Source organism: Crocodylus siamensis, chromosome 7, assembly GCF_052110815.1.
Source record: "Crocodylus siamensis isolate JL-2025a chromosome 7, ASM5211081v1, whole genome shotgun sequence".
Classification (NCBI taxonomy): Eukaryota; Metazoa; Chordata; order Crocodylia; family Crocodylidae; genus Crocodylus; species Crocodylus siamensis.
Genome location: NC_143401.1, coordinates 24,685,536 through 24,706,913, shown reverse-complemented (window position 1 = coordinate 24,706,913; position 21,378 = coordinate 24,685,536). Strand labels below are relative to the sequence as shown.

Genomic DNA, 21,378 nt, shown 5'->3' with positions numbered 1-21,378 from the left:
AGTCATCTTACTGCTTAAAACCAGTAAACTTGTGTGTAGAGCCACACTGAACTACACAGTGCTCCCCCCCGCAAATGCCCTCCTGGGGTGTGTGTAGCAGTGGGAGACACCCCCAGTCCATTCCCATGCCCCCAAGACAAACCACTCACCACTCCATCCCACACCCTGTCCTGGCTGTGCAGCACCTGCCCCAGCCACACTCCCTCCCGTACTCTGTAGGGGCCTCAATTTGTCCCCTCTTAAAAACAAGGAAAAAAATATAAGGGGTATAGGAGCTGAAACTGAGCGAGAAGCAGGACACTTACCATGAGGGCCTACAGGAGTGAGGCTAAGAGAGGGAGGGGGCAGATGCTGCACAGCCCAGCAGAGCCTGGGCCTGAGCCGCATGCACCCCAGGAGAGCACTGGTTGGGCTGTGCCAGGCTCTTGCTGGTGGGTGCTGGGCTAGGCTGCACTCAGCAGCTGGCAGTGGTGCTGAGGGGGCTATGGGAGGGGCTGCAGCCACTCCAAAATTTGCTGTAGCCCCACCAACTCCTCTCCAGCACCGCTGCCACCCACTCCAGTACAGCATAGCCCAGATTCTGTTGGGAAGAGCCTGGTGCTGTCCTGGCTGCAGCCTGCTCTGGCCCGCAGGCACATGACCCCCATGTTCTCCTGGGGATACACATAGTGGTGGTGCCGGGAGGTGGGGGCTGAAAGGGGTGGGGAGGAGGGGAGAGCTCATATGTGGCAGCTGCCACTACCAGCTATTGGCTGAGGGCAGTGGCCTGGCAGCCAATCAAGAGAGTGGGTTGGGGGGCAGGGAGGTGCTGCTGTGGGGCTGGTGGGACCTGGCGCACCCCTCCCAATTCCCCAGGTAAGAAGCAAACATGCTGTGGGAGATGCTGCTGCCACACCCTAAGGCAAGCTCAGTTTCCACCTGCATGTAACCCTGAAGACCTTTCTAAGTACTGTGGAGGTACGTTTACCCCTGGTTGACAACCCTTGCAAAGCCACCGGACCAAGGCACTTAAGGGGGCACTTAAGGGAGCTCACCCCTGCCCCAGCCCTGGCACAATCTGTGGGCAAGACAAGAGCTCCCCAAGGGCACACTTGCCTGCCTGTACACTAATGCCAGGAGCCTGGGCAACAAGCAGGACGAGCTCGTCCTCCTGCTCAGTGCAAAGAAATATGATGTCATTGGGATAACAGAGACCTGGTGGGACTCCACCCATGACTGGACCACGGGTATAGAGGGCTATACCCTATACAGGAAGGATAGTGTTGACAAAAGGGGCGGGGGTGTAGCTCTCTATGTGAAGGAAAGCTACATGTCCCTGCACGCTGATGTTGGCGACCGGCATGGACAGCTAGAGACCCTCTGGGTAAAAATTCGTGGGGAATTCAGCACAGGGGACACAACGGTGGGAGTCTACTACAGACCTCCCACTCAAAGTCCCCAGCTTGACCAGGAGTTTGCCCGGGAACTGACTGAGGCCGCTTGCTCCAGGACCTTGGTTGTCATGGGTGACTTCAATTACCCGGACATCTCGTGGGAAGATCACTCAGCTAAATCTGAGCGGGCGCAAAGCTTTCTCTCATGCGTGGATGACCTCTACCTCACCCAAGAGGTCTGTGGGCCAACGAGAGGCAAAGCGCTGCTTGACCTGGTACTGGCTACGGAGGACGACCTAATCGGCGACCTAGTGATTGATGGGAAGTTGGGTGACAGAGACCACGAGCTGATCACCTTCACCATCCGCCGTAAAGCTGGCAAGTCAGTCAGCAACACAGAAGTCCTTGACTTCAGAAAAGCCGACTTTGATAAGCTCAAGAGGCTAGTTGGTCAGGCCCTCAGGGACCATGACCCCAGGGAGATGGGAGTTCAAGAAGAGTGGCTGCTTCTCAAGGAAGCGATCCTCAGTGCACAAGCTAAATCTATTCCAACACGGAGGAAAGGCAGCAAGAAGGCACAGCAGCCCCCCTGGCTCTCCAGAGACCTAGCGGACCTACTGTGGCTAAAAAGGAAAGCCTACAAAGGATGGAGGACGGGATTCATCTCCAAGGAGGATTACTCCGCGCTGGTCCGGTCCTGCAGGGACCAAACCAGGAAAGCCAAGGCTGCAACTGAACTCCAACTAGCTTCAGGCATCAAGGACAACAAAAAGTCCTTTTTCAGGTATGTGGGGAGCCAGAGGAAAAGCAAGGGCAATGTTGGACCCCTGCTAAACCAGATGGGGCAACTGACAACTGACGCCCAGGAAAAAGCCAACCTATTAAATAGGTACTTTGCGTCAGTCTTTCATCAGTCACACGGGATGCCCATGCCTGCTATGGGACAGGGAAATCTGGGTGAGGGAAATCCCCTACCCTCCATCAATGCTGACCTCGTGAAGGAACACCTTGAGAAGCTGGATACCTTCAAGTCAGCTGACCCTGACAACCTGCACCCCAGGGTACTCAAGGAGCTGGCGAGCGTCATAGCCCAGCCCCTGGCACGGATCTTTGAAAACTCCTGGCGCTCTGGTGTAGTGCCTGAAGACTGGAAGAAGGCCAACGTGGTGCCGATCTTCAAGAAAGGGAGGAGAGTGGATCCGGCTAACTACAGGCCCATTAGCCTGACTTCTATCCTGGGGAAGATCTTGGAAAAGTTTATTAAGGAGGCCATCCTTGAGGGACTGGCCCAGGCTTACATCCTAAGGGACAGCCAGCACGGGTTTGTTGCGGGTAGGTCTTGTTTGACCAATCTCATTTCCTTCTGTGACCAGGTGACCTATCACCTGGATAAGGGAGAAGAGATTGATGTCATATATCTTGACTTCAAAAAAGCTTTTGATCTGGTATCCCATGATCACCTCTTGGCCAAACTGGCCAGTTGTGGCCTTAGCTCCACCACGATCCGCTGGCTGGGAAGTTGGCTTCGTGGTTGGACCCAGAGGGTTGTGATTGATGGCAGTCGCTCATCATGGTGCCCTGTGACCAGTGGGGTCCCTCAAGGCTCTGTCCTGGGACCCATACTGTTCAACATCTTCATTAATGATGTGGACATTGGAGTCAGGAGTGGACTGGCCAAGTTCGCCGATGACACCAAACTTTGGGGCAAAGCATCCACGCCAGAAGATAGGCGGGTGATCCAGGCTGACCTGGACAAGCTCAGCAAACAGGCAGACGAGAACCTCATGGTGTTTAACACCGAAAAACGCAAGGCTCTCCACCTTGGGAGGAAAAACCTGCAGCACGCTTATAGGCTCGGCAGTGCTACGTTGGTTAGCACTACAGAAGAAAGAGACTTGGGGGTCATCATTGACCACAAGATGAACATGAGCCTGCAATGCGATGCTGCGGCTAGTAAAGCGACCAAAATGCTGGCGTGCATCCATAGATGCTTCTCGAGCAAATCCCGGGACGTCATTCTCCCCTTGTACTCGGCCTTGGTGAGGCCGCAGCTGGAGTACTGCGTCCAGTTTTGGGCTCCACAATTCAAAAAGGATGTGGAGAAGCTTGAGAGAGTCCAGAGGAGAGCCACGCGCATGAGCAGAGGTCAGGAAAACAGATCTTACGATGACAGGCTGAGAGCCATGGGACTCTTTAGCCTGGAAAAGCGCAGGCTCAGGGGTGATCTGATGGCCACCTATAAGTTTATCGGGGTGACCACCAGGATCTGGGGGAACGTCTGTTCACCAGAGCGCCCCAAGGGATGACGAGGTCGAACGGTCACAAACTCCTGCAAGACCGTTTCAGGCTGGACATAAGGAAGAATTTCTTTACTGTCCGAGCCCCCAAGGTCTGGAACAGTCTGCCAGCGGAGGTGGTTCAAGCACCTACATTGAACACCTGCAAGAGTAAATTGGATGCTTATCTTGCTGGGATCCTATGACCCCAGCTGACTTCCTGCCCTTTGGGCAGGGGGCTGGACTCGATGATCTCCCGAGGTCCCTTCCAGCCCTAATGTCTATGAAATCTATGAAATAAAACTACATCCTGTTGACATTAGATGGCGTAGTGGGCCTGCTTGAAATGCCACACCTGTGCCTCCCCAGTGAAGGGGAAAGGCTAGGGGAGCACACCCTGACAGAAAAGCACAGGGGCTCGGGCCCACTGAGTGGGGTCTGGGGAAGGGACTACATATGTCAGCAGACACCTGAGGCCTGAGTGGGCCATAGGCTGAAACTGGGGTCCAGGCACAACTGCGGACACCTGAGGTCTTTGCAGTGTAACGCCCCAGTGAGGGGGTGGAGTAGTGGCTGGCAGCCATGTAGAGTATGGCCTTAGGAGGCCTGAAGGATTGCACGTGGGGTGGAGGTGGAGGTGAGGCCCAAGCACATCTGAGGACACCTGAGGCCAAGTTATGCCAGAGGTTCTGTGGCCCAGTTAAGGGACCAGGGGAACAACAGTGAATTTTGGATGCCATCTGTGAGGCATGGGACATGGTAAAGGGGAGGTTCAGAACCATGTATAATGCCTTGGGCATCTGGCTATAATATGGGCAGCCTCCTGCATGGTTATATTTGGTATCACTACATCCACTTGTAGCAGGTGAGGCAGGGCAGACTGCTAGACAGGTTGGCAGGCTGGCATTGTACCTGGCCGTGAGATGGCCCTCTGTCACACTGTAGTATGCTGAAAGTTAAGCTAAATTACTAGTATAGTTTCTTCTTCTGTTCTTAATCTGAACATTTCTGCTCCTGTTGTTCAGGGGTTCCTTTATATATTAGTTTGATGCAGAATTTACAGCCAAATAAGAAAATTGCTTAACTGCTTAGACTTTGTTACTCTTTTCTAAATATTGTAGTGTTACTTAATACAATACAAGATCATCCATTAAGCAATGTTGTGCCTTTGTCCTCATTTGTCAAGTCTGCGCTCACACCTGTTTTGTAAGTTCTTTAGGACAGGGCTGACCTTGGTTCAAATAATTTGTTTTCTGGTGTTTATTACTTATTGAAAAACATTAAGAAAGGTTTTGAGTGTCTATATGGTGGGAAAATGCCATTGATCAGTAAATAAACAATGTTTGCTACTACTGGAAGAGCCAGCTACTGTGAAGATTTGGCTTGCAGTTTGACTTCTCCAGACCAAAAAGACAGATGATATGACTCGGCAGACAAATGCCAAACTTCATACTTATTTTTTTTCAAGTTATACTTAATTGCCGACATAACTCTGACACTTCAGAGAATATCTGTGATTTCAAATAAGTGGGGTTTTTGCTTTGCATTCTATTAAAAAAAACAGATCTTAGTCCCAGATGCAGTGACTGTATCTATACATCCAAGGCAAAGGCCCAACTTGTGGCATTCAAAAACGGCATTGTGCATGCTGGAAAAGCAGCAGCATTCGTGCACAACTGGCCAGGCCAGGTTCTCATCTAGAGTATTTGACTCTAGCACAGTATTATCTCACAGCAGTTCTTCCCCTGACAGCTGCACAATACATGAAGGTTTGTTACTGAATGTCCACCTATGGAATTGCTGCTAAACCGTAATCATCCTTCTCGTTGCCCCATATTGTTATAAAACAAGGTTGTGTTTTACATTGCTACCCCCCCAAACAGTTTATTATAATAGCCACTCTTTTTTTATCACAAACTCTAAGAAGCTCCACTAAAGAAAGTATAGCACATACCTGACTAGGCATTGGAGAAGGAACTTGTCCACTGGGGTATCCTCCTTTTAAAGCAAAATTTAAGAATAAGGGAAAAAAATAACCCAAACTGAGCTAATCTATTCCAATGTAACATGCTCTTCTTTCATATCCTGCAGATCCATAAACCTCTTTTTTTCATATATAAAAGTTGTTTACGATGGTCAGCAACCTGTAACTCAACAGTACCCTGGGGAGTGACTGACAGCAGATAACACACCACGGGAGGACTCAGGTCCATGTGATAGTATGGCAACACCAAGGAGCACTAAGCAAGTTGAGTGATGCTTGCGGCACCTCTCCTCTGTCAACCCTGCTCTCTTGTGACCAAAGTTGTGGCAGAAGCTATATGCTAAATGAAGTCTCTATTCCAGGGGCAAATTGTTTGGCCTCCAGAGGCCCAATCTAGATGCATCTCTGGCAGTTTGATGAACAGCAGTGGCATTAACCCTCGTGGGTGCCTAAGTCACTGCATCAGCTCAGTGAGCCACAGGGGTCAATGCTACCATTGCTTTCCCTACCACTGCAAAACGAGTCCCCAAAAGGGATAAGCACTTGAAGTCTTTGGCAAGGTGAGTGGGATCTGGGGCAGGGTTCACAGCCATCAGCTTGTGAAGTCATGGGGATTAGTGCCATGACTGCCAAATTCCTGACCCTGCATGTTGGATGACACTGTGCCATAGACTGTTTGTTTTGACACCCCTGCTCTAGTCTGATGGTAAAAACATTTACCACTACTGGTTATGAAGAGCAAGTCACTTTGAAATGTTTTACATACATAAAGTAATGCACTAACAATTTAATTAACAAAAAGTAGAACTAAAATAATCTGATTTCACATACAAAAGCATTGACAATTCAAAAAACAATGCATTTACTTTTTATATGGGAGCTATGAAAAACAGACCTTCATAGATATGCTCTAACTTTTTTCCTAAGTGCTGCTCTCAAGCAAATTTAGGGACACTCGTTCTGGCTGGAAGCTGAAAATCCTTATGATGTCCTATGCACACATTCATTATTTGCATTCAGCATTTGACCTTTACATTTACAAACTGTCACACTTCCTTTCTGTTCTTCCTTGCTAACTGGTTCTCAATTCAGGGTGGGCATAGAAATGTACTGCCATTTGTGAACAATGCATATATCTATGTGCTACATGGAAGCTTCTCCATATAAGCACAGATCACTACTGTACTCTGGTTTCCACAGTTCTGTTCAGCAGTCTACATTTTCAAGAAGCAAAAAAGTGTCAAAAACACTGCATGGTGATACATCAGAAAGGGCATACTTTTCAATTTCAAGGTAAGTAATATTTATTTTATATATGGGTTCTTGGTTAGTCTACCATTGGTCTTGCCAATTAGCAGGTGATAGAACTACTGCAATTTGTATGCTGGACTAAGTACAAAAGAGGGAGCCAAGGGCAAAATGTCAGTCTTTTAACTTGGAATGAGTTGGTTTGACACTTTTTTTTTTTTTAAATCTGCCTAGGATGGACAGACTTCCTCTTTCCCCCACTCACCCACCCAAACACCCACATACCTGGTATCTGTGCCGGTACACCACCTCCATAACTTTGGGCTGGCGGTTGAGGATAACCACCAAAGCCAGACCCAGCAGCGGGGACACCAAATCCAGGACCTGTAGGAACTAGACAGAAAGAAAAAGGCAAGGATGGACATTTTCTGGTCACTTAAATATTAACTGGTTCCTAATAAAAACAAATAGGATGTTGTGCATCATTGATGTCACCAAAAAATGTTGAGAGCATCTCTAATGAAGCAATACACAGAACAACTACATTACACTGTACCTTACTTTCAGAATAAGAATGAGTGGAAGAGGAGCATAATTAGTCTAACATTATGGTCTGTCCCTCCTTGGATTTTTACTTTCATCTTACCTTTCATATAACCACCTCTAGAAAGAACTTGTGCACCTTGGGGGTTAGAATTTTTTTTTTTTTTTTTTTTAGCTGAAGTATGAGGAAACATTCGTGGTTTTTTTTCCCCTTTTGGAATGTTTGTTTGTTTGTATACATCTATTTAAAACAAACAAACAATTTAAAAAGCTGACAACTTGACCTCTCATAACCCACAGTCAACCAATGAGACAGGAGGGGTATTTACTCTCCTCAGAATTGTTTGGTTATGCAAAAAATTGACAGGGGAGAGGTTGGCTCTGGAGGCAAAGAGCAGGAAACAAGGAAGGGAAAATATCAGCACTGGCCATAAGGACAAGAAATGCAATAACACACTAGTGCCCACTGCCAGAGAATGAATTGCTTTTTTTTTTTTAATGACGTACAGGAGAAAGGAGTGTACAATGCCTATCTGTAGTGCTTAGACCCTTGCCATTACAAAACTTCTGAATGCAAAATGCCAACTGTATAGCTCCCTTTTTAACAAAGCGCTGGAAAAACTAATCTTTATATAGTGCCCTTAACTGGAACTCGCAAGATTTCACATGCATTAACTCAAGCTCGGGACCACACAACTGTACTTCCTTACCCCTTTCATAGATGTTAGGGTCGGAAGGGACCTCAACAGAGTACTGAGTCCGACCCCCCCTGCATAGGCAGGAAAGAGTGCTGGGTTCAGATGACCCCAGCCAGATGCCTATCTAACCTCCTCTTGAAGATCCCCAGGGTAGGGGAGAGCACACCTTGGGAGCCCAGTCCAGATTTTGGCCACTCTAACTGTGAAGAAGTTCTTCCTAATGTTCAGTCTAAATCTGATCTCTGCTAGCTCATAGCCGTTATTTCTTGTAACCCCCTAGGGGCGCCTTGGTGAGTAGAGCCTCACCAATTCCCTTCTGCGCCCCCATGATGAATTTATAGGCAGCCACAATGTTGCCTCTCAACCTTCTCTTGAAGAGGCTGAAGAGGTCCAGGTGCCCTAATCTCTCCTTGCAGGGCTTGGCCTGCAAGCCCTTAACCATACAAGTGACCCTTTTGGACCCTCTCCAGCTTATCCACATCCCTCTTGAAGTGTGGTGCCCAAAACTGGATGCAGTATTCCAACTGAGGTCTGACCAGTGCCTGATAGAGGAGAAGTATCACCTCCTTGGTTCTGTTTGTCATGCATCTGAAATAGGGGCACAGAGCTTCAATGATGTGACCAGAGTGCACTTGAGACATACCCAGGTGCTGGAGGCAGATCTCTGTGCGCTAGCAGGGTCTCAGGCATTATCCTCCATCTCATCCATCCTGTCTGTTGCAGAATTCTTTCCCCAGTAACCTCCAGGGCCAGACTGATTGCCCCGGCATAGGCCCAGGGCTTACATGCCTCTTTAAGCCCTGCCCCTTACTGGTCAGGTGGCTTCCCCCCAGCTACTTTCAGGGGTTTTTCCTTTAGGGCCTGACAGCTGATCTCCTCAGCAGCTGGCATGTATTCAGCTACCTAAGTACTATCTGCTGCCACTTCTCTACTTCAAGTAACAGAAGCCCTAGGATACCTGGTACAGGGACCCTTAGTCTTTTGCATTCTATCAGCATGCCCAGCTTTCCTGAATGCCAGTCCCTTGCACTAACAGTGGACAAAGCTTCCTTTTCTTTTCTGTACCTTCTGAGCTAAATACAGCCTTATAGTAGCAATAAACTGTAAGGAATATTCTAGACTATTACCTCTAGGATACGATGGCATCCCTCCAGGTTGTGGAGCTCCAGGATAGCCTCCAGGGACAGGGTATCCACCAGGCGCTGGGTATCCTGCTACCCCTGGGAATCCACTGCTTGGTGGTGCTCCAGGGTATGCACTGCCTCCCACGGGTGGGAAGGCTCCAGGAACAGCTGGATACGGATACTGACCAGCAGGTGGATAAGCAGATTCTTGTCCTGTGGGCTGAACAGAAACACCAAGCATATATTGTCTGCTAGAGAACCAAATGAGAATCTAAAATCTGTCTCAAGTTACCAAAAATATCTCCATCTGATTGCCAGTAAGGTCTGACCGACTTAAAATCACAAAAATTCAGAGGCATAAAAAAATATGCCCCAACAAACCACCTTTAACTCTGAGTAGGTTTTAAACAAGAAAACTGACAATCACAGCATTTCCTTCCCAAGATTCAAGTGTGACCTGTAACAATGTAATATCAGAACAATGAAAGGCTTGAAATAACCACTTTCAAAATGGACTGGAAAGAGTCTCTGAGGGGAGTTCCTCTGGTTTGAAAGCTTAATCTCTCAAAAGCATCAGAGAGCTATCAAAACAACAATCCCTAACCAAATGGATTGTTTTGGCCTGCTGTGACTTGCTTGCAGGCAGGTACTCCCAAATTACTCTGCAAACACGGCCCATGCATTATGTATCGTTCAAATCCATATCTTTCTGGGGTTTGGCTTCATTAACCTGGAAGTTAACCGAGCTACAGTGTTCCATTCAGATATCTTCTTCAGGATCAGCTTCCCCAAAGTACCTACAAAGCTCACATCCCAGATTCTGCCACCCTCCCCCAAAGAACCACTTCATTTCTACTTTCATCAGCTAAAAGAATCCAGCGGGGGCAGATTCAAAACAGGACTTCTGCACCTGACATCTGCCTGAGTCCAAAGTTGTGATCCTAAAAACCAAACTCAGCTGCAATTTAACCCTAGAGCTACTGAACCACCATAATACCCCACTGTTCTTCAACATTAAAGATCTCCAGGCATCTGAAGTTTTGGTTCTGTATTTGCCCAAGAAAGCCTCAGTCTCATGGAGGAAGCAGAATCTCAGAATGGAGGGAGGTGTCTGGAGAGGAGCATGTTTTGAGAAACACTCCTGTCCTCTGCATTTCCTAAAGATTCCTGCATCACCTATTCTGTGGCTATGGCCCAGGGCTGGGCAGCTCCAAGCTCAGTGCTGGTTGTTCTGAAGCCCTCAACTCTCCTGCCCTGTAGTGTTCTGGATTCTACTCCAGTGTTCAGGCACCTGAGGAATACATCTAATATGGCACAATGCAATACTGTGCAGATGTACCCAAGCTAATATGCATATCAGAAACACCAAAACTATGTCTACACTGCTTCTGATACTAGAACTAGCTTATTCCCAGCTAGCTCAGGTATATACATGGCACCGCACTGTTCCATGTAGATGTACCTTAAGTCCTTTTTGCATCTAGCCTTTAGCTTTTTTGCCAGTAGGATCAACACCTGCTAAGACTTGAAAACCTGATATATACACTACAGTTAATTTTTAAAATCATTTTTTAAACTTAGCAAAAGCAGTAAGTCAACAATAGACAACCTGCAGCATTAAAAAATGAAGCTTTTTCAGTTAACGTAATGAAACCATGCTTGTTTTTGTGAAATTAGCCTTTCAGAACAAAAGTCAGTGTTTTTGTTCACAAAAAACAAAGGTTTTAAAATGGACAATGCTCATGAAGACCTTAATTACAGCCAGCCACACATTAGGTTCCATTAGAATTGTTAGGAACTTATTCAGAATATATTGGCAGAGTGCTTTTTATAAATGATAAATGTAGCTGTTCTTTTGTGCAAAAGACTTGAGCATGCAGCATATGAATAGTGCTTATTACCCGATAGTTCTCAAAGTAGCTTAGATATCCAACTGAGGTTATCTATCCACAGTCTTCTATGCTTATTTTTTGTCCTGTTCTGCTGGACCAACAGGTTTGGGAACTTTTGATAAATAAAGATCACATAACACTCAAGGCAGTAGTGTTCATCTGTTTCTTGTAATGGCACAAACTGTATTTTAGAAGAAGGTTAAATAATTACTGATATCAGCATAACAGTTACTCATGCATGAATTCAAGACTGGATTGACAAGTTTACTGATCAGCACATGTGACAGCACTACATTTGTGGCATAATCTAAAATTGATTCACCCATAGTGCTTATTTTTAGAACAAGTGGTAAAGCCAGGCAAAATCTCTGTAGTTAACATAGTTATGCCAAGCACCTTCTTTCTGTCTTTTTGCTATTGATTTCAAAGCATTTACATCCTATAGACAGGTTACTAGGAATTTCCCAACTTGTTAATTTTGAAGAAACAAACTCAACTGTAAAACACCCCCTCTTTTTTGCATCCAAAAGTTTGTTGTCTACTACTGTGTGAACAATTGCCTGACATCATTATAACTGAAAGAAAAGGTATTTTTTTTCTTTTTAGACTATTGGGCGCAGTCAATTTCACTAGTCCCCTGTCCATAAAATTCTCTCACGCAGAAGAGAATTTTTATTTACTCTAAATGATCAAGTATAATTGACACGAATAGGCAGAAAACGCAATGGCAAATGTAATACCTGAAATTAGTCTTAGCACCCAGTTTGAACCTCTTACATTCTATTTGTGAAACAGAGGCTGCTTGCTGACATTTAAAAAAAACAACACACACAACAAAAAAACCCTGGTGCTTTAATTTAAACTCGGCACATTCCTACGCCAAGCCTGACACTGATGTCTGTAAAGATCAGGATTTAGTGATTTAATGGGGCTTTTTTGGCACTTTTATCCAATAGATTGAATCAGATTTAGCTAAAAGTGCCCAAAAGCCCTGCTGAAGCACACAATCTTTACAGATCCTGCAGTCGGGCTGAAGTAACATGCTGCTTCTTCCAGCAAAGCATGGTTTTGGGGGCGTTTTTTGGGTCTGCAAACAGGCAGAGATTTGATCTGAAAGAGTTCTGCTACTGCTTCCGCTTGCTGGTTCAAGGAAAAGACTCCCAGCAGGACTCTCAACTTTTTAGAAAGAGTGTCTGACTCAGTGCCACAAGTCAAAGTAGAGTACCATCCCCCAAAAGCTGCCCCAAAGATCTGTTGATACTGGCCACCTCCCTTGCAAAAATAATGCTCACACACTAGACTGAGAGAAGGATAAAGGAACAAGAAAGAAATAGTTGCTGAAGGTGGTTTAATAAGCAGAGAACATGCTTCCTCTTGATCCCTGTCACAGGACCCTTCTTCTTCCACTGGCAGTATTTGCAGGCTTTACTCAATGTTCTTTTCCAATCCAAAGCTGCAGTACTATGCCATCTCATCAGCAACTTCCTTATGTGCATCTTTAGCATAGGAAAGGAGTAATTTAGGGGATGACTATCTAGAATTGTGCATCATCAGAGGGGCCACTGCAGACATGCATCATTCTGACATATTTTACCAGAGTCAGAATTGGTGGTAGTCATCCTTTAATACTTGGTATTGTGTGACAGACTGAAATAGAATGTACACACCATAATGGCTACAGACCTGTGCTCAGTATCTCAGAGGTCAAATACAATGCATGCATGTTTTGGTTGCTAACAAACAAAGCAGGTACATACTGCAATCACTGGAAAGCCAGCAACACCCGGTATATTCCAACTTTGTGTTCAGTTTCACAAGAATATTGAATCATTTAGTCATGAATTACAAATAGGATGTAGTGACACACCCAAATGGACAAAGTCCAGATAAATTAGCTGAAGCTATAGAATAAGTTAGCAAAGACAATTTATTGTTGTGTACAATTTATTGTGTGGCTCAATTTTCAAATATCCTAGGCATTATCTCTCTCTCTCTCTCTCTCTATATATATATATATATATATATATATAAAAAAAAAAAAAAATAAGGTTGCAGATCTGTTGACTATTACAGATGGGCCCGACTCAAAACTAGATACATCTGAACCAACTAAACACTGCAAAGATAAATATTGATTTAGAGATCATCTTATATAACCACAAATCTGAAAATTCCCAAAATTTTATATAGGTGGCAACTGAATAAAACTTTAGATTTAAATATAGATGCAAACATCTCCCAAGAGAAGAAGTACAGTGCTACCCAGAAAAATAAACAAAATCAAGAGAATGACACGAAGGTATAAATGACTGAAAAGGTCATAAAAACAAAAACCACCACAACTATGGTAAGTTTCTTTCAGGCTAGGAAACAAAAAAAAGAATTCTCTGTTACGATGTCCTGACTGCATACTGAAGTCATATGCTTTGCTGTTTACTGGAAACACTTTTTTTTTTTTGCTAAATATTATCATACACTTCCAAAATGATCTGGGGCAGGAGAAAGGAAGGGGAGCAGACCAGAACTCTAAAATGAGGAATCTTGCATGGAAGCAGTGACTAATATCATTATAACATGTAGTATGACAAGGGGGTCTGTCACATGGGTGTGGCCTATATTGAAAGGGTAAGGCATTTAAAAACCAAACTATACTTACAGGATATCCAGGGAAACCAGGGTAGCCTGACGGGGGATATCCTGGGTACGACATGCTGAAAAAGAACAATATTGTTCAGACTGGCTTTCAGACAGAGTGGTACAGGGTAACAGTTTTTGTGACAATCATCCAAAACCTTACTTAGCTATCATCACCAGCACATGTTACAGAAACATATGGATTGTATTTGCCTGTTACTTAAGAAAAAAACAATTTTCATTTTCAGAATGTTTTAGATGCATTACTATAATGAGTGGGACATGGAAGGAAAACAACAAATCGATCACAACAACCTTAACTGCAACTCCTATTTAGCCAAATACACAAGAAAAGACAATTAAATGTCTTGTGGAAAAGCTTTTTCTAATGGCCTGATCCTACAAAATACCAAGTACCCTCATTTTCCATTGCCCTGGATCCTGTTAAAGATAAGGACTCTGCATCTTTCAGAAGCAAGCCCTAGAACAGCAATAACCTGTTAATTCCAGGGGAAGAAGGGTTTCTGAAGTCATCAGTTTAAAAATTACTTGTTGCAGTGTAATATCCACCCAGCACTGACACAAGCCCATATATCACGTACATAGCCTGGCCACTGAGCAGGAGAAAGAGCTCAGTAATGGGATTAAATTAACACCTCCCAAAAAAAAAAATTCTCACAAAGTATCACTCCAGTGCGTTTTCTGTAAGAAATAATATAATCTTTAGTGCTACAGAGGGCAGAACAGGAAAGACTCCATAACAAGAATGCAAGGGCCTGGTTTCTCCTTAAATACAAGTAACTGAGTATAATTTTTTTTTTTTTTAAATATTCCAATCCAGTTTCCTAATCATGCCAGCAAAACAGTTTAGTACATCTCATGTATGGTCCTAACTGAGTTCACTAATCCTAACTCAGCCTACTGCACTTCTTAAAATAACTTTCAAACCCTCATACTTTCCAGAATTCTACTGAAGTAATTCTAATAGTATAAAAGCCGTTGTCTGTCTGTCTGTCCATAACACTTTACTTGCACTCTGACTGGTTGTCTCGGCAGCCAATAACAATGCTTCCTGAAACAACCAGTTCAGAGTGCTCTGCGTAGACAGAAGTGCCGCCAAGACAGCAGGGACTGAGGGGATGGAGTGTGTGTGGGGGTGGGGGGGCGGGTACTGGCCTCGTCCCCGCACCCCTCAGTCCCCGCTGTCATAGTGGCACCATCCCCCTCTGCCTCCAAGGAGCAGGGCTTCTGGGGAGTGGGGGGGGGAAGAGGCAGGGCCAGCACTGCCTCACCACCCCCGCTCCAGCCCCTCAGTCCCCGCTGTCATGGCAGTGTTGTCCCTGCCGTACCCCAGCAGGGCCAGAGTTTGTGGAAGAAAAACCAAACAAAAAAACCAAAAAACCCAGCGCTTAGTTTCAGCTCAGCATGCCTGCACCAACTGCAGCACATGCCCAGAAGAGGCACTGCGTTAGTTTGACCCAGCTCACCCAATGTCTGTACAGATCATGCACTTAAGTGGAACTTCTTGGCATTTTTATCTAATAGCTAATTGAATCAGCTTTAGATAAAAGCACCAAAAGCCCTACTGAAGCACCTGCCCTATATAGATGCTGTGGAACCAAATCAAGCCGATGCATTTCCTCTTCTGGTAAAGTGCTGTTTTGTTTTGTTTTCCATGTCTGTCAGCGGCCTGACTGGCTAAATAACAACCTTTAACAAGAGACTGGAATTACCTACTACCAAGTAAGAGGAGAGCAATCTCATCTATTTATCCACAGTGGAAGGAATTGCTTAAACGAAAGAAAATGCAGTTATGGTTAATAATTGTGCAGCACTCCCACATATGTATCAGAGTCTACCAGAATTTAATGTTTAACAGTGATCTTTCCTCTTTGACCACAAAAGATATAGGAAGTGGCAGGGGTTTACAAAATTAACTTGTTTAGAATTAATATTGAAATGCGAACAGAGTCAGCATGTGTCGTTTCAAACTCAGGTACTGCAACAAAATAGTACAGGATTACATTTAATCAGTCGCTCTCTGATAAGTCATTTTTGGAACAATGAAGTTCAAACTGCAGATGTTTTATGGTAAGATGGTAGAAATCATACCACAGTTTAGGAGTCTACCTGTGCTAAGCAGCTGCAGAGTTAGCAGGGGTGTGTAAATTTAATTATAAATTAATCCCAAATAAATATATTGCATTTATCTGAATCCAAGAGGAGGTTTTACCCCACTAAGCATCGGGGTGAGTGCCAGCCCGGGGCAGGTAATGGCTTAGATCTGGCTTTGGGCCCAGAATGACTCCTTTGGTGGGGGTGGGAGCATGTGGCCCCAGGGACTACAGGAGAGATCGCAGTGTTGGGGGGGGAGGGGGGGCCAAATGGGATATCTGCAGCCTTTCCCCCAACCCCTTGGGGCAGGCACAGAGGGGAAAAGGTGCAAAGGAAGTAAGGGGCATGGGTCTGGCCCCTCATCCCCTTCCACAGCAGTTATGGGAAGGATGAATTTAAGATGACCTTAAAAAAAGTGGGATTTTAGACATGGAAAATTATAACAAATTGTATTATTAAAAGCCAAAATGTGTAAAACATATCTTTACATAAAGAATGTTACCTATATCAAGATGTGAGGGAAGGTTTCAATATTTTTCATTTTCAATGAAAGCAAACAAATTGTCTAGTGTCTCTGATCAGTAAATTAACCACCAATTCAGGTCTTGAGATAACAGTGAAGACTGTTAGTACATTTACCATCTTTTCCCCCCTGCTCTTATTTATGTTTATTTGCTTTTTGTATGTAGCCCCAATCACCAACTGCAGGGCTTCAGAAGCAGGGACTCCAACTGTGTAATTTGGTTTAATAAGATTAATGCCAGTAAGAACCTAATCTTTATTTGGGGTTCTTATTACATTATTACAATAAGCTTTCAAACAAATCATATAGCCACAAACACACATTTTCAAATAAAATACAAAACTGATTAAGAGAATGGAGGGAGTGATTTAAAGTTATAAGTGATTTGCATAGGGACAATTTCAAAAGCCCTGCCTGTATTACAAAGAGACTGGTGCACACTAAACTGGAGTTTAAACTAACCCCCAAACCATCTTGGTAGTTACATTTACAGCCTAACCACAGATGATTTTCCAGAAAAGAAATAAAATCACTTGCATAATATGGTACTAAGTACTTATTAAACATTAGCCAACTCTTTCCACAGCACATGGCCTCACTTATCTTTGCTTAAGGATACCCTAAGGTATACTAAGCGGGAATCATACCTTTAAGGAAGTGGTTTTTTGGGGGGGTTTTTTACCATACTAAAAACACATTCTCTCAACAAAAAGCTACTTTTATGGGTTTTTTTAAATACAATTTCAATTTCTGGATTTTTGTTGTTTGTTAAAAGCTTTTGAGGTGTCTACACAGATCCTCTTCTGTAGTTTCTTAATTGCAATCATATGCAGACATATTTACAAATCTGCCTCTTCTCCCTACTGAGAGCCCTTCTCAAGAGGGGGTGATGGAGTTTCCAGGCTCTAGAATAACAAACCCCACTTTCCCCCTTTATGTTCTAGAACTAAAGGAGCTTTTAAACAGCAGGATAAAAGCATGGGCCAAGTCCACAAGGTTAATAAATTGGTGGATGGCAGCACACACAACCAAGGGCTCAGAAATGTATTTCCCACTTCCAACAGAGGAAATTCCTCCCCCCCCAGCCCAAAAAAAAGGCCTCAGCTTTAGGGGTTTCCTCTCCCCCATTGAAAAAAAAAAGCGTACCCTCATGCAAGAGCCAGGTAGAGGAGCATGGATACATATAGCCGAGTGGCACCGACATGAGGAAAATGGAGAGTATTGGCAATTGGCTTTTTTTGGCCGATGTGGTCGATAACGTTGCCAATAAACGCTCCATACACGCGCAGCCCTAGGGCAGAATGCAGGCGGCCAGGAGAGCAGACCCTGGCAGCCGGGTCTGGTGCAAGGGGTGCTGTAGTGCAAGGGGAGGGAAGGGGCGTGGGGGCACAGATCAAGGGCCAGCGGGGAGAGAGAGAGAGAGTGGGGCTGGGGCAGGGGCAGGTGCTGGTGTCAGGGCGGGCGGCGTGAGACTCAGCCGCGCCTTGTCCGGGGGGGGCGCTCTTGCTGCTGCGACAGCACGGGAGGGCACGGGGGGCACGCACCCCTGGACCCGCGTGGGCCGAGGGCGGGCTGCTGCTGCGGGCTGGGGTCGGGAGCAGTGCCAGGCTCTCGCCGACAGCGGCTGGGCCACGCTGTGCTCCGGGCGGGCGCTGGAAGGGATTAGAGACACCCCCAACTTCACCTTAGCCCCCTGCCAAGCACCGCCACTGCCCACCCCAGAGGCGCACACAAGACCACGCCCGAGGGCGCCTCAGGCAGGGCCTGCGGAAGCTCGCTGCTCCCGGGGCCCCCCGGCGGCAGCTCCACTCGGTCCCGCCGCCAACACTCCCTGCGCGGGGGCACGAGCCGAGCGGAGCAGAGCGGCCCCGGGAGTGGGACTGAGGGGCCGGGACTCACTCACCTGAGTAGCGAGAGAGAGAGCCTCGCTCTTCCGCCCTTAAGATGGAGGCTGTGGGGGAGGGTGAAGCGCGCCCGCCCCTTCCTCGGGCTCGCCTCAGGCTCGGGGCCCGAGACGGCTCCTCCCCCTTCACTTTCCGGTGGCACCGCTTCCCCGCCCCCAGAGGAGCCCCCTGGCTGCCGCCCCCCACGCGGGGCCTGACGCCCGGGACCCGCCATCCCCGTGGGGCGGGGCGGGGGCGGGTGTGCGCGGGGGGCTGCAGGGGGACCCGCGCCCGGAGGGGACAGACCTGAACTAACTGCGGTCGGTGCCTCTTTCAATCAGAGCCGAGCGCCCCGGGAGCCCGCAGCCTTGCGACTGCCGCCGGGGCTCCGAGCAGCACCACGGGTTGTGCGACTCTCCTCGGAAGCCCACGAGCAAGTCAGCTGCGCCAGAGGGCCCGGCCCGGCCCGGGGAAGAACTGTTTACTTCCTGGAGGAGAAAAGCCAGAGGGAGGAGGCGGTGGTTTCCACAATTTCAGACTCCCTCCCTCGAAGGAAGCTTCTTCCCAGAGAATAAAGCAGCTAGCAAGTGCGTCCGCGGGGTAAGCAGAGCAGTAGCCAAGCTGGCGTGTGTTGTCCCGCACATCTCTGAATTAAGGATTACAAGTTACTTCATCTGTATCTGTACAGTTAGATCAGAATCCATTTTGATAACCAAGCTAAACCTTTAGACATGTTTCCTTTCAGCTAACAGTTACTTGATTATTTTTGTACCATATACAAACTTTCCTGGGGTAGGAAGGATATGCTGTTTCTACGACACTGTTTATAATACAACTCCTGTACTATTTGGTGAACCTGTCATGTTTGCAGGAGATAACTGTGTTCCTATCTCCTCCCCTTTACCTTGTGTCTGCCTTCTGATTATTCATAGTTACAAAAGATTATAACTAGGAGGGTTTCACAAACTGCTGAAGCTCCATCCTTGATATCCTGCTGCTCTGCCACATTTAAAGAAGCAGGGCCTGGGAAAAACCTTCTGTGAATATGTTTGGTAATACTATACAAGAGGCAAGGATTTCTTATGTTGGTATTTTTTATTGGACTAACTGCACTGTTGGGATAGAGTTAAACAAGCTTTTGAATGCAAGCCATTCTTCTTGAAGGTAACTTTGGTAATGCTAGACATATGATCATGATGCAAGTAAGCATATTAAAAGCCTTTACCATGTGGGTGAGGGTCAGACACCCACTGCAATCCAATATTGTTGCATTTGGCTGTAACAGAGGGCATTAAACCATTTAATTATGTAATATTAAGTAAGACTAGGCACCAGAAAGCTGAAAATGATTAAGATGGAGAAGCATGACAAGTCAGAGTAGGTGTCTGACTGCAGGTGGCGAACCTAACTCATTCAAATTTCCATTAGCTGTAGGCCTTTTCTGACCCCGCCCCCAGCTATTGACTTACAAATGATGTGCAAGAAATGTGTTGGATCCAAACCACCATAGGCTTCCTTCTTCTCCAAGCTTGCTTCTTCCAATGTTAAAAACATGCCCTTAACTCACTTTGAACAAAAACCATAGCCTAGAAATATTTCTGAGTGTTTGTATGGAGAACAAAATCTAACAGTTAATAAGCTTTCAAGTCCACCACTTCGCTGTTGTGTTCCATAACTGTCTGTTTAGATTTGCATTCTGTGGGGCAGGAATTGTGGGGGGGGGGGGGTTTATAGACCAATAGTAAACACCACACCTGTGGAAGCATTTGCTGCTTTGTATCATAGAGGCTAGATTTAAAAAAAAGGTGACTGTTTATGTTAAAACAAGAACACCTAGAATCCTACATAGACTAGAATGAGAAGAGAACACTGAAAATTTAACCTGACCTCCTATGGGTCTTCTATGAATTTGGGTAAAGTAATGCCAACCCATTTTTAAAGGCCTATTAAGCCTCATGTTTCAGAAGCCTATTAAGCCTCATGTTTTCAGGGCTTCAAGCCAAACTCAAACTACTAGAAATTAGAAGTTTTCCCTCTTGCAAACTAGGAGTAACTAAAGCAAAGTTTAACTTGACTGACATTGATTTTATATGGTGATTTTAGGGTAAGAGCAAGGAATGAGGTTTAGAACTACAGGCTACCAGTCCTGGGCACTAATCACTAGCCCAGTCTGCCTTCCAAAGCACAATACAACATGCAAGCAACAAAGCAGTACCTACTCTAGTGCAGTATGTTATGCTGCAGACATGGTTCTTTGGGTAAATCTGATATCTTTTATTAGACCAACTCAGATAGTTGGAAAAATTCTTCTTTGCAAGCTTTCGGGTACAAATAAACTTTGTCAGGCTGAGGAAGCATTTGCAGTTGGTGTGTGATCTTCCTGGATGGAATTCATTGGTGGTCTAATAAAACATACCAGATTTACCCAAAGAACCTTGTCTGCCTATGTCCTTAGAACAACACAACCACAACCTATACCCCTGTAATATGTTATATTGTAGTTTTGTAAAGAGGTACAGAGGGTTGATTTGCACAACTTTGAACTGCCAGGTCAAAGTACAAAAAGCCAACAGCATGTATCCCTGATCCAAGTTTAAAATACCTACTATAAAAAAATATCTCCTTTTTTCACCACCTTGTGATCGCAGTAATTAAAATACAGAGAGTCAAGATTGGCTAAATCTATTTAACCTTCCATGTGTGTGGGAAGACAAACAGAATCGGTTCAACTTATAAAACAGGAACAACCCTGTGTTGTTTGTTTAACTGCCTGAATGAGGGCTGCTACCCAGTGAGTCATGTTAAGACCCTCCCACAACACACTAGCTGAAAATGCTGTTCACTAGAATCTGACTCCCCAGGTATCTCTCCACTATTCCCTTCTCTCTTCCCCACCCCCGTCATGTCTCTCACCCATTGACGACTCAATCTACATTTTCACTGACTACCTGTCTTGTATGCATACCAGACCAGCCTCTGGCTTCTTTACTTTTCATTCCATCCAGGAAGAGCGCACACCAACTGCTGAAACTTCCTTAGCCTACTGAAGGGTTTTTGAACCCAAAAGCTTGCTTAATAATTGTTT

General features: G+C 45.6%; 1 protein-coding gene across 3 annotated transcripts in view; it reads right to left on the bottom strand.

The window, feature by feature from the left end:
• Positions 1–18,745, bottom strand: part of ANXA7 (annexin A7) — a 32,743-nt gene extending 13,998 nt beyond the window's left edge. The window contains exons 1-5 of one of the 3 annotated variants that reach the window (XM_090057275.1): positions 18,600–18,745; positions 13,795–13,849; positions 9,250–9,466; positions 7,167–7,274; positions 5,604–5,647 (exon numbers count right to left, since the gene is read on the bottom strand). In XM_090057275.1, coding sequence (XP_089913401.1) covers positions 5,604–5,647; positions 7,167–7,274; positions 9,250–9,466; positions 13,795–13,848 — 423 coding nt within the window. In that variant the 5' untranslated portion in view covers position 13,849; positions 18,600–18,745. Of the gene's footprint in view, positions 1–5,603; positions 5,648–7,166; positions 7,275–9,249; positions 9,467–13,794; positions 13,850–18,313; positions 18,466–18,599 lie in introns of those variants that run through there. The other 2 variants (XM_090057274.1, XM_090057273.1) reach the window with 2 other exon arrangements.
• Positions 18,746–21,378: the final 2,633 nt, after the last annotated feature.